Source organism: Orbicella franksi, chromosome 2, assembly GCF_964199315.1.
Source record: "Orbicella franksi chromosome 2, jaOrbFran1.1, whole genome shotgun sequence".
Taxonomy (NCBI): domain Eukaryota; kingdom Metazoa; phylum Cnidaria; class Anthozoa; order Scleractinia; family Merulinidae; genus Orbicella; species Orbicella franksi.
This window is the reverse complement of record NC_138146.1, coordinates 33,253,206-33,266,949: the sequence shown is the minus strand read 5'-3', so window position 1 is coordinate 33,266,949 and position 13,744 is coordinate 33,253,206. Positions and strand designations below refer to the sequence as shown.

Genomic DNA, 13,744 nt, shown 5'->3' with positions numbered 1-13,744 from the left:
TGTAGACGTTGTTGAAACTATTTACTGTCCGCAGGAAATGAAATACTGGAGGTCTACATCACGCAGGCTACCAAACTCTTGTCGGTATATTTTACCACATCACACGGACATTAACTAAGGCATTTTAGGCCCCGTCTAAACTACGCCGGAGAAATTTGAAAACGCAGCTTTACTTCTAAAGTTAGGCCTACCGTACAGACTAATCCGTCAAGAAAACAGAGTTTTTGGAAGGAAACGCTCTTCAAACCGGAGGAATTTCAAAACGTCGGCTTTTCGTTTTCGTGTGGACGGGAAACATTTTGAAAACAGAGCTTTTCGAAAACGATGACGTCACGATAATCATATGATTTCCCTGCCCCCAATTTTCCTCAAACATAAATCCAAAATGACCGCTGATTGTTGCGTTTTCAAATTTCTCCGGCGCAATGTGGACGGAATATCTTTAATGCGTTTTCACAGGGGGAACACCGTTTTCAAATTTCTCCTGCGTAGTGTGGACGGCCCCGGGGGCCTTACTAGTAAATCCATATCCGCAAAATTTGTTCAAATGAGACTTGAAAATCTGCACGTTAGTAGCCTACGTAGGAAGCGTTGCCGTTTGCATCAGAATTGTCCGCAGGCACACGAGGCGCTATTTTATACGGGTAGGCGGACAACGCACACCATTACCAGGTACCCTCTTATAACTGACTTCATTCGCTACACCTAAGTCTTTTGAAAACTTCTTTCCTTAGGAATGTATAACTTCACTGTTACCTGCTCATTAAACCATAGTTTAGAGGTATACTTAAGTGAAATTTCAAGTTTACATTTTAAACCCATTTCTGTCGAGGTTCTAACTTCCTTCGTATTTATTGACCGGCTTTATTGATACAACACGTTTCAAAAGTATATCAGGCAGAGATAATATCTAGGTTTGTATTTGTCGGTAAGGAACAAAAACGATCTCTCTCAAAGTTTGGCGTGAAGCAATTTGAACTCAACCTAACGGTAATTTCTTGCCTAAGGCGATTACATTCCCCCTCTTTGACATACATGTAGAGGAGAAGTGATTTCATGATATCCTACAAAAGTGAAAACCAGAACTTGTCAAACGAGCTAATTTGAAATATTGAAGTTTGAAAGTCGAAAGTTGCCTAGAGCAAACTTTTAAAGAGCTGTGTTAGAGTATTGCGCTGCAACATTGCAAAATTCCTCGCAAAAGAACACCCAGTTTGACCGTAATGGTTCATATGTTGTCTGCATGAGCAGGAGTTTTACAGTGGTTCCTCCTACAGCGTAGGAAAACCAACTGCTCACAGATGTATGCATAAACAACAGCCTCCACTTGGCGCGAAAACATGCTCAGATATTTGTTCGCGGACATTATCTGTTTCGAGAAGCGATCAGTCTTCCGATTGCGAAGCTCAAGGAAAACTGTGAGCTTCGACGAACAGATAAAGTTCAAGGACAAAAATCCGAAAATATTTTCAAGTCAAATGGAGGCTATTGTGTTTATCATCCTCCATATATTTTTCGCAACACGAGAATTGGGGAATATCATTCGGATATTCCCCAGTTTTAGCTGGGGCATATTCAGTCGCATGACGAGTTTAGACCAGTCGCGTGCGAGCGAAAATATTTGATGGATTTACGATTATAATAAAGGTTATTTAAATTACTTGCAAACAATTGTGAAAGATATTAATTTGGACAAAAAGTGTCCGAAAATAAAACCGTCCGAAATTTTAAGCATCCGAAATATCTACAGTACAGTATAAAACTTTGAAGTAGCTCCAAAGCTCTTAGTTTCCTTTATGCCGGGCTTTATCAAGCGGACTATAGTTGAAACATTGCTTGAAATACGAAACGGCTTGACATGATGTGTTATTTTTCTTGTCGGTGTATTCGTAAAACCTCGAGGCTGAAGTAAAACTATCATTTTCACAGATGCTGTTTCAGTCAAATTCGTGTTTTGTAGGTATAAATTTACTTAATAAGCTATGTTTCAGCAAAGTGTCAAAAGTTGTTGTCCGAAATTTGTCCTAAATGAGATCAAAAGTGTTCAAAAATTAAATGTCCGAATTTTTTTGCAAGTAATGCACTCTAAATTTGTACATACCTCTTGGGGGAAAAACGAAATCAAGCCACGCTTACAACGCAAGGTTCGAGTTCAAATGGCTCTATGGGTTTTCTTTCAAAATTCCTTCTCACTTTTAAAGCATGGGAATCCCCTCAGTATCACACAGTAACAGAACAGCAGGTTAAACAACTTTAAACATTCAGTTAAGCCCAGACAAGCACATTCATAAGTCCATTTTTTCCACAATGATAGCTCCTTTGGGTTGCCTAACTATGGCGGACAAAGTCAGAATTCATTTTTAATGAACTCCAGTACAAGAGGAAACACAACTTTCCTGGACGCTGTTAAATTTTCCTGATCATAGACAAAACACTTTTGATAAGATTCACTGAACTGTCTCAATTTAAGCTCTCCCGATTTACTCAAATGTTCCGCAAGTTTTCTCTTTGCATCTTCGTGTGGACCACAAACAGCAATCTGCCTTCTAGGAGGGTCATCCAGACTTTCCATAAAGTATAGAAACATGATCACCAGCACATCTAGTGATGTTGAGTGGCAGTATTCTAATAAATTCTGTTGTACTTGTGTTCTTGAGAAGAACTCGCTCAGTGATAATCCACTGATGGAGCTGATACCAACATTAAGATTATTGACGTATGTAGGTAAAGCTTTGTAGTCTTTCCGAAGAAGATCCAATGTGGAGAGCCCAGAGACATCAAACTTTGCTGTTTGGTGAAAGAATGAAAAATGATTTTAAAAAATCATGCAATAAAAAAGACTTTTAAACAGCAAGTTGAAATGTTACATTATTTTTGAAAATGCGAATGTAAGTGCACACAAGAAATGGCAAATGAAGCATTAGGCGAGTGTGTCACTGATGTTACCACATTTTGGTGTCTTCTTTAATCTATTACTGAACAGACACACAACAACATGGAATCTATCTGTTTTCCAAAATAAAGTAACAAAAAAAAATGTAAATGACGTCATTTATGTCCGTTCTCCAATAGATCATAGGAAAGAAAGAATCATAATGCGAGAATAATATGACTTAAAAATAATGATAAATAATTATTCAATACATAATAAGCTCATGCTAAGGTTACACGCAGGTGATGACCATCAGCACTTCAAAAAAGAGTCCTAAGTTCAAAATTAAAAGTGGCACACAAGGTTAACCAACCTGTGCTTACAGATCTGTATAGTTCATCTAGAGCCACGGGATATTTATCCTGCAATTGTCGAACAACTTCTTTGTCTTTGTCTGTGGATCGTGCTGCTCTAGGATCCAAATTAATTGTGTCTAGAAGTATTGTTCCTAATAGGAGGCCAGTTATTTGGCTGTCCAACACATCCATTGTCAGCAATTTCTCAGCCACAAGTGTGCAGCAGGATCCCACAAGTTCAATTTTCTTGCTGACTTTTAAGTCAGCTGGCCATTGATCTTTATGATGGTCTGAAAAAAAGAAGTAAAAATTAAAAGTGCTTCAAAGACTTACTAAAAGACTTTAAAGGCTTACTACTATAACTAAATGACACAACTTTTTAATTTCAAAGATGTGACTAGTAAAGGTTTTGATGAAGGGCAGCCTTTTAGCCAGATAGGTGTCCAGGCTTCTTGTGAACAGCCACTTTTTAAAGAAAATTGTCTTCATTTTCCATATTTTGCCTCATAAATTGTTCATCTGAGCAGGCCCTACAGCACACTTTGGACGTCTACTTTTCAAATCCTGGCTAAAAGCCTGATGAAGGGGATAATGAAAGTCCAAAGTTTTTCAACTTTTTCCTACTAGTATCAATGTATCATTAACATAGAGAAGTAATAAATAAAAAACGACAATAAGTAAAAAGGAATAATAATAATAATCCAACACATTTAATATACAAAATAATATACAGAAGATATCTCGTTAAAAAGAATGTCAAAAATTTAAAAATAAACGTAACAAAATATTAAAAGTTCCAATCCTAAAATCTCGCTAGTTCCCTACCAATTCCAAAGTAGCTAAAGTGTATAAATTACTGTACAAAGTTACCAGTTGCAAATATGGCAATTACAATCAGCGGTCAGCCACATAGTTATTTTTTGAAGTTGACTTTTGAAGGATGAAAGAGTTTCGGATTGTCTAATGGCATCAGGATGATTGTTTCATAACTTGATGACAATGTACGAAAAAGAATGATGTAGATATGCAGACTTAAAATTAGGTAATAGCAGAGCTCCAGCGGCCCAAAGGGCCACCAAGCGGAGCCCCATACCCGTGTAGGAAAGAAAAGGAAACCCATGAATTGATTTTCTCATGGTTATCATGGCTAGCAGTACTGCTTGTGGGCATGCATGCATGAGTTGACGATGACAGCAGAGTTGCCGAAGATTTTTATTTATTTACTGTATTTATTACAGATTCACTCCACTAAATTACAAACAGACTTAACAGCAACAATTAATTTTAATGTGATTTATTCTAATAAATTACATTAAAATTAATCGCTACTGTAAAGAAAAGTTGTGGAGGAGACAACCAAAAGTGCTGCGGCACCGTACCAGGGCTGCACCCTCTAATTAAAGTATAACTAAAACATATACAAGTACATAAAAATAGATGTTTTAGTTGTCCTTAATAAGGCTTAAAACATTCTTTTTAAAAGTTACAATACTATTTGATTCTCTAATATGATAAGTTAAACCATTCCATTCATTCAATATGGTTAAAAAAATTAAGGCTATTAGTTCTCCTAAAATTTGGAACAAGGTCCTGTGTGTCATGTGTGTTATAACCTGTGTTTCTGTCCTTACAAAATACAAGCTTATTTGAAATGTCTATTTAACAAATGGATGTCAGTTTTTTATGCGTCTGTCTTCTTATTGATGATAAATTGCATAACATTGTCAAAGTGGCTGTGGAACCACAAGCCGCAGGCGAGTGGTTCCACAGTAAACTTTGACAATGTTATGACAAAATTTATCATCAATAAGAGGACAGACGCATAAAAAACTGACGTCAATTTGTTTTTTACAGTAACAAGACCCCCAAACTGGTCAAATGCCAGTAATAAATTAATGAGGGCAAAAGACCTAATATGTTTTTAAATGTAATATATATATTTTGTAATACGTAATACGTAATATGTAATATGTAAACCAAAAAAAAAAAATTTGCAGAACGTGAAAAGACCTGGTACGAGTTTAGTGTTACAGTGTTACGCAGGACTTGTAGGTAGCGTAACACTTGTCAATGTAAAATCTTCAGTAGAGTAAATTACACGATATTTTCTAACGGAAAAGTACTAACAGCTTGAGCTTGACAATAGTAGCATAAGCATCACAATGAACAAATTGAGATTTCATTGTTTTGTACCGGACATTTGATTGGCTGGATTTGAAAATGTTGGAATCTACTGTTTCATTTCTGCCACCTCATTGGTTTTCATTGTCTGGGTGGCCCCGGTTTCAGTAAACGTGCTGTAATACTTATCTTTCTTTAGTTCTAATAACACAAAATTCTGCTCACTTCTTGGTTATAGCTGTTCATTAAAGCTAAAAAAATACAAATATGCACATGAATTGTACACCTACCAAAGACTTCAGTGACAGCAACGTCCATGTGCTTTTGTCTTTGAGCTAAAATGTTGTGATCAACTAAAACAAGTTGCAGTCTTTTTGTTTCCAACAAGTTTTGCAAGTCAACATCTTCTACAAATGTAATATAACTGCAATCAAGATGAAATCTCTTGAATAGGAACACTGCTTCAGTGCGCAGACAGAAGTCTTCCCTGGGTATGTTGAACACTGGAATAACAGCTGTTGGTCTTCCAGGAACACTGAGGAGTTTCTTCAAAAGAATAAACAAGGTGTTGATTACTCATGAAGCACATTGGACAAAACTGTTCTTGCATCCAGTCAATTTGCACAGTACCCTGCCAGCCCTTTAAAACCTCTTCTTCACCTAGCGATACAAAGAGACTTGACTATGTAACGATATTATGTAATATGGCCTGGTCGCCCAGCGCTTTAGTCAGAATCGACCACGAGTTAAATTGTGTTGACCTGTTGAGCCAGGAATTACAGAGCCTTTACAAAGCTGTCGTCCTTGTTATTTAAACCTTAAAGTTCATTACATGGTGTCAGAAGAGTGGTTACCTTGGATTTACACACAAAGATTCGTGTGAACTCGTGAACGCCACGAACTAACAAACCCGAACAAGCTTACCTAGAAAACCAACATGGCCGCCGCTTCATTTGGTTTGCCTCCACCGGAGCCTCTACAACTCCAGCAAGGGAACACAGCCCAGAAGTGGAAGAAATGGAGCAATTATGAAATAGCAACTGGCGTAGCACAGAAAGATGAACCAACACGTGTCGCGACTCTACTTACCGTAATCGGCGAAGAGGCTGTCGATGTTTACAACACGCTCACGTGGGATGAAGAAGGCGACGAGCTCAAAATTGAAAAAGTCTTGGAGAAGTTCGAGCTGTTTTGCAACCCGAGGAAGAACACTATCTATGAACGCTATGTTTTTTTCTCGAGAAATCAAGACAGTGGTGAGTCCATCGACCACTACGTGACTGTATTGAAGAACTTAGCGGACACTTGTGAATTTGGAGCACTCAAAGAGTCGCTTATCCGCGATCGGATCGTTTTTGGAATACGAGACTCCTCAGTAAGAAAACGACTCCTGAGAGATGCAAAGCTAACCTTGGAAAGTGCAACCGAGAAAGTCAGGTCAGCCGAGCTCACTCAAATCCAACTGAAGCAAATGGCAGCAGACAAAACAACCGATGAATCAATTAGTGCCATTAACACTGAGAAACCGCCTGAAAAACAGCCTAGTAAATTACCTGTGATTGATTGCAAATTTTGTGGCAGAAGACATCCAAGAAACAAGAATCTTTGCCCTGCATATGGTTCAAAGTGCCAGAAGTGTGGTCTAGCAAACCATTTTGCAATAAAGTGCAAAACAAGGGAAACAAGACCACCGAAAACAGGCAAACGACTCCACCTGGTTGAAATAGAAGATGATACTGAAGATGAATTCGCTATCGACATGGTCACTCACAAAATCAGAGCACTGCACACCGAGAGTAATGATAAAGTTGCAAGTCAGTTGTTTGTGACGATGATGGTAAACGACAATGCATATGTCAAATTCCAGCTTGACTGTGGAGCAACCTGCAACCTTCTACCACTGAAGGACTATGCAAAAGTTATGGGAGATCCTGATGACCTCTATATGGAGAAAAGCAAGGCCAAGTTAACCATGTACAACGGAGCCGTTATGTACCCAGTGGGGAAGTGCAAGCTCAAGTGCACGAGAGATGGCTCGTCCCATGTCCTTGAGTTCCAAGTTGTTGACGGAGATGTGAGACCACTTCTGAGTGCAGAAACATGCCAAAGGTTGAATTTCTTAAAAGTGCTGGTGAAAGACTCCTTCCATCATGTGGATACAGTGACTCAAGACAGCCAGTTTACACCATCAACATTGAAGACGGTCATTGATGATGACCTCTTGACAGAGTATGCAGACGTTTTTGAAGGCCTTGGATGCCTCGCAGACCCTTACCACATAGAGATCGACCCAACAGCACAACCAGTGATACACCCACCCCGCAAGGTACCTGTTACCCTAAGAGAGCCATTAAGACTGGAATTGGAAAGAATGGTAAATGAGAACATCCTGGCCCCAGTGAGCGAAGCAACAGATTGGGTATCAAGTATGGTTACAGTGGTCAAGCCCAACAAGCTCAGAATATGTATCGATCCTAAAGATCTAAACAGAGCCATCAAGCGGCCTCACTACCCTCTCCCTACTGTTGAAGAAGTTGCCACCAGTCTAAGCAAAGCAAAGGTGTTCTCTGTACTTGATGCCAAAAGTGGGTTCTGGCAGGTGCCGCTAGATGACGCTTCCAGCAGACTTACGACCTTTAATACCCCATTTGGTCGGTACCGCTGGTTGCGCATGCCCTTTGGCATCTCCTCAGCACCCGAGGAATTCCAGAAAAGGATGAATGATACCTTTGGAGATATTAAAGGCACTGCAGTGATTGCTGATGACCTTTTGGTGTACGGAGAAGGTAACAACATGGAGACTGCCACCTCAGATCATGACAAGAACCTAAGGATCGTCCTTGAAAGAGCCAGAGAGAGAAATCTCACCCTCAACAAAGACAAAGTCCGCTTGAGACTTACTGAAGTACCTTACATCGGCCATTTGCTTACAGCCGATGGACTGAAACCAGACCCAAAGAAAGTAGAGGCAATCCTGATGATGCCAAAGCCCACTGATGTAAAGTCAGTAAAGAGGTTCCTGGGAATGGCAAATTACCTCTCAAAGTTCTTGCCGCATTTGTCCACAGTCACGGAACCACTGAGGCGACTAGAAGACAAACATGTTGAATGGCACTGGAATGAAGTCCACGAAAGAGCCTTCACAGACGTAAAGCAACTCATCACTAATCATCCCGTGCTACGCTACTATGATGTGTCAAAAGAGGTCACCCTGCAGTGCGACGCATCTCAATCAGGTCTTGGGGCCGCTCTGTTGCAGGAGGGCCAGCCAGTAGCTTTCGCATCAAGGGCGCTAACAACCTCAGAGAGAAATTATGCTCAGATTGAGAAGGAACTTCTCGCGATTGTACACGTGTGCGAGCGGTTTGATCAGTACCTGTTCGGCCGAGAGGTCACCGTCGAGACTGACCACAAGCCCCTGGAGGCTATACTAAAGAAACCACTACTCACAGCCCCAAAGAGACTCCAGCGAATGATGATGCGCTTGCAGAACTACCAGCTTAAAGTTGTCTACAAAAAAGGCCAAGAGATGTACATCGCAGACACCTTGAGCAGGGCATACCTACCCTTACCAAACCATATCTCACAAAACGAACTAGAATTCATTCGATCTGTAGAGGAAGTCGACATGACCAAACATCTTGCTGTGACCAGAGAGCGTCTCGCAGAATTTCAACAGAAAACAAAGGATGATGCAGTCCTGCAGTAGCTGAAGCAGACTATTGAGCTGGGGTGGCCAGAGAGAAGAGAAGCAGTCCCTTCAGAAATCCGTGCATATTACTCTTACCGAGATGAACTGACAGTACAAGATGAAATACTCTTCAGAGGGAACAGAGTCGTAGTGCCAGCAGCTATGAGATCTGAGATGCTAAAGAAAATCCACGCAAGCCACATTGGCATTGAGGGCTGCCTTCGGCGAGCAAGGGAAATCCTGTATTGGCCTGGAATGACTTCAGCCATCAAGGACTGTGTCTCTTCCTGCGGGACATGCAATTCACTTCGCATGGAACAACCCAAAGAGCCCCTCATGCCACAGAAAGTACCCGACAGGCCCTGGTCAAAGGTTGCGGTGGATCTGTTTACACTGGATAAGACACAGTATGTCATTATAGTGGATGACTACTCCAACTTCTTTGAGTTACGAGCCCTGTCCGATACGAGAGCTTCGTCAGTAATTACAAGTCTGAAATCGCAGTTTGCCAGGCACGGCATCCCCAACACAGTCAGAAGTGATAATGGTTCTCAATTCTCCTCATCAGATTTCAAAACATTTTCTCAAGAATGGGACTTCGAGCATATCACTTCCTCTCCATACCATGCTCGATCAAACGGCAAAGTCGAGAATGCAGTCAACACGGCCAAACGAATCCTCAAGAAAGCAAAGCTAGACCACAAAGATCCCTACCTGGCTCTTCTCGACTGGAGGAACACTCCAACCGAAGGGCTCGATTCCTCCCCAGTACAGAGGCTGATGGGAAGGAGAACCAGGACTCTCCTCCCAACTTCAGCAAGATTATTGAAACCCAAACTTCCAAAGCCTGTCAAGAAACTCATAACAAAGAAAAGGCAGAAACAAGCACATTACTACAACAGAGGGGCCAAACTACTAAAAGAGCTCAAACCTGGAGATATAGTAAGAATGAAGCCAGATCCAAAAGATCGAACAAAGCTGTGGAAGAAAGCAACATGTCTCCAGGAAGTTGCGCCAAGATCCTATGAAGTAGTCATCGAAGGGAAGAGATACAGGAGAAACAGAAAGGATTTGATAGCGACACAAGAGAGTCCTGCAATCGATAGCCACGTAGAGGAACCAGATGAGCCACTCCCGTCGGACGACCAGTCCCAGAGAGTCATTGACCCAGTTCAGCCAGGCACGCCTTTACCTGCCCACACAACTCCAGAGCGACCAGGGACCCCTCAAAGGCCGCCAGAGATCCCACAGCCATCTGAAAGAAGATCCACCAGAGGGCGTTTAATTAGGACCCCAATCCGTTTCAAAGACTACTGCCCACCCTGAGGGGTGCAGTCAAGCAGAACTGTAACTTTGTTGTGTTTTCCATTTGAACTATGTTAGGATGGACTTTGTGCAGGGCATTTAAATTTGCCTTTGTGGACATCTTTCATTCTTTATTTTACAGACTTAATCGTGATATTGTTTTATTTGTTGCCACTTGGAGTTTGTGTCATGTTGTATTTAAGAAAGAGGAGGATGTAACGATATTATGTAATACGGCCTGGTCGCCCAGCGCTTTAGTCAGAATTGACCACGAGTTAAATTGTGTTGACCTGTTGAGCCAGGAATTACAGAGCCTTTACAAAGCTGTCGTCCTTGTTATTTAAACCTTAAAGTTCATTACAGACTACCAGTTTTTGGTTGCATGGGTTTACCTTGTCCAACTGTAATACATGTTTACCGGCATGAGATCTACAGTTTCTCTTCTTACATTCATCACGGTCTCTGCACACCTGTGATGCTCTACAGTACTTGCTTTAGTTACAAGATATCTAGTACATTTCTTGTGGCTCTCACCTTGTAAATGGAGAATGCGTACACAAGAGATGACACCATTGAATCAAGATCACAAGCTTCATTGCCAAGCACAACATGAACCTCAGAAAACTGAGACAGCTTCTCCACACAGTCCTAATATAAATTTGAAATTAATAAAACATAGAAATAAGTCTGAGTGATACATAATTCCAGTGATCTCCTCCAAAGTCAAAATCATTGTTCTTTACAGGAATATAATAACTGCAGATGATGAATAACAACAAATCAGAAGCTGTGTTTACTATCCACAATACCACAAGCGCCCTCTGGATATGAAATAATAGATAGCCAATGAGGCACATGGCGTTGAGTTCAATTTTCCCTGACTTTTCTTCCAAAAATTGTCTATTTTCCCAGACTCAAAGTAAAATTCCCTGACTTTTCCTTAACCTATTTTTTTCCCTGACCATTTGCTGACCTGTGCCAACCATGTTCTCTTACAGTAAGTAAGCTTATTATATGGCTAGCTCCGTGAGCGGGCAAGATGAATCAAATCCTGTGCAGTGATTGGCTACCCGAGCAGGCAAGATGGAGCTATCTTGCCCACTAGGGACTACCTGCCATGTCCCCCAAGAAACATTTCCCTGAAAGCCACATAATAAATCCTTTATTGACCAAGCTTGTTCAGTCAAGATGGCTGAATATTGGCCTCGTTCTTTTTTTGCAAGTTTATGGACCTCGACTCCATCTCGGTCCATAAACACACAAAAAAGAACCTGGCGAATATCCAGCCATCTTGACTGAACAAGCTTGGTCAATAACCCATATTTATTGATGTACACTGTAACAAGTAGGAATTGTAGCCCAAAAACAGCGGATGTCTACCGCTCTTGGAGCAAAGATTCAGCTGGGGCCGATCTTATAAATATAATTTGACACTTGATTCAACCTTCCTCGACCAAACTATTAAATAGCCTTGTGTGCCTACGTCTTAACCTTGGAAACTGAGGGGGTTTACAAAACATGTTTTTGACGGCTACCTTCTTCGAGTTATTCAACAACTCAAGTCTACATCTGGTACTGGAATACGTTAATCAGCAATCAGCGCATATTATATCTCAGTTTCTCACGATTACGACAACTACTACCGAAGAACATAATGACTCCTCACGGCTTCAAATGAGAAAAGGATTCAATGAAACATTACCTTACTGTGCTTCAGAAATGCCTCCATTTTGTCCTTATCGATTGGCGGGAAATCAACTGGAATCCAGGCCCTCTCCAGACCCTTGATAGCAAAACCGCTGACGTGTACCGGGGGCTTCTGAAAACTTCTGCAGAACTTTTCAGACCAACTTTCAGACCTTCAAAACATTGAGTTTTGCGCGGCTGCAGTTCTGTAATTTCCATCAACGCTGAATTGTGTCACATCAGTGTATACAGGTTTGTTTGCATCAATCCCAGAGGTGAGTAACTTTCACGGTCCATGTGCTTGAATTCTGAGGGTAGGGGGTTACTACCCGAAAGTCTTGTGCAGATGTCCTGTCCAGCGCACTTTTTTATTAAGTTTAAAATGCCGTTACCCTTCTTCAGGCCGAAATACCCAAAAATCGAGGATTCCAAAATCGATACTCTGTTTCGGACCAAAACGGCTCAACTTTTGACGCTGCACATGACTCACCTCAGAACATGATTGTATAGGATATAGGCGGAGGGTTGGGGTGGGGGATCGGGGAGGGAGGTTCCTTCAATCACCCCTTGAAAATTGTAAGCTTCGTATTTAAAAAGCGTGTTTCTGTTTTGAACGTAGGACTGGTTTAAGACACTGCATTGAGCTATATAGCATTTAAATGGTTCTTGGGGGTCTTGGGGAGTAAAACCCAGTGAATTAAAAATAATTATTTACCTTTTGCAACAGGAGCAACAGTTTGGCCGCGTGACCCTTGATCAAAGCTAAATGAATTTCGGAACTGCACTTGCTGGAACAATTTTCAGACCAATGCCATGTAACGTTGAGATTTAATGGCGATTTGAATATTGCAAAAAAATTGGAAGGTTTTGTTTGCAGTGTAATTGGAAGGAAGGAAGCTTTGCCCTCTGATCCAGAAACCATTATCATCTTATTTGCAAAAAGAAGCTGCTGACTTGTAAAGAGGGTTAAAATATTAGGAAGAATGGAAAATTCTAGGCTCTTAAAATGAAAGGCAATGATTTTATTGCGGTTTGAAAACTTGCAAAATCACTGGAATTGTATGGAAAACTACTACAGTGCCTGCAGGCCAAAACACCTTCTTTCCTTAAAAATCCTTATAATTTCCAGCATAATGTTAACCTGAAAATTTGCATCGAAGCTTATTCTGATAACGGTATGCATTACCTGTGACTAAATTAGTGTGTTCTTGTTCAATGAATGGCTTACATTTCATCAACATGGTGTTACATACTAGACAATAGAAGATTTGCATGTTGACATCATTTGACTACAACTACCAGAATTTCTTTTGTTTTTTCTTCATTATTTAAATTTTGAATTCCCAGTGGGGTTTAAATAACAATTGCCCCAATTAGCATAACAAACAGAAAGAGTGAAGGATTCTGGTAGTCGTAGTCAAATGACACCATCATGGAAATTGCCTATTTTAGAGGAAACAATACTAAATTTCCCGTTAATTAGTTTATACCTACCCATAATTACAAAAAAGTGACAGATGTATTTAAAAGAACTTTTATTGACAATAACAAAGAACTATTGTATTTTCCTCCTCAAAACTTGTGGGATTAACTCTGCTTAGCAGAAAGTAATAAGACTACTGTCAAAGAAACAAGAGAAAAGGGGGTGCAATTGAAGTACCCCTCTTCTTCCATAGGTATCATGATGTAGATACCATCCAAACAATACCTCAA

At 40.6% G+C, this 13,744-nt stretch overlaps 1 protein-coding gene across 2 annotated transcripts in view; it reads right to left on the bottom strand.

Moving 5' to 3' along the window:
- The window catches only part of LOC145479422 (exopolyphosphatase PRUNE1-like), a 17,321-nt gene extending 3,577 nt beyond the window's left edge, over window positions 1-13,744 (bottom strand). Inside the window, exons 1-5 of one of the 2 annotated variants that reach the window (XR_014048426.1) lie at window positions 12,048-13,744; window positions 10,880-10,993; window positions 5,640-5,895; window positions 3,246-3,518; window positions 2,102-2,787 (exon numbers count right to left, since the gene is read on the bottom strand). Coding sequence is in view for 1 of the 2 variants with exons in the window: in XM_081457787.1 (XP_081313913.1) it covers window positions 2,348-2,787; window positions 3,246-3,518; window positions 5,640-5,895; window positions 10,880-10,993; window positions 12,048-12,074 (1,110 nt within the window). In the remaining variant the exon portion in view is untranslated. Of the gene's footprint in view, window positions 1-182; window positions 2,788-3,245; window positions 3,519-5,639; window positions 5,896-10,879; window positions 10,994-12,047 lie in introns of those variants that run through there. The other variant, XM_081457787.1, reaches the window with a different exon arrangement.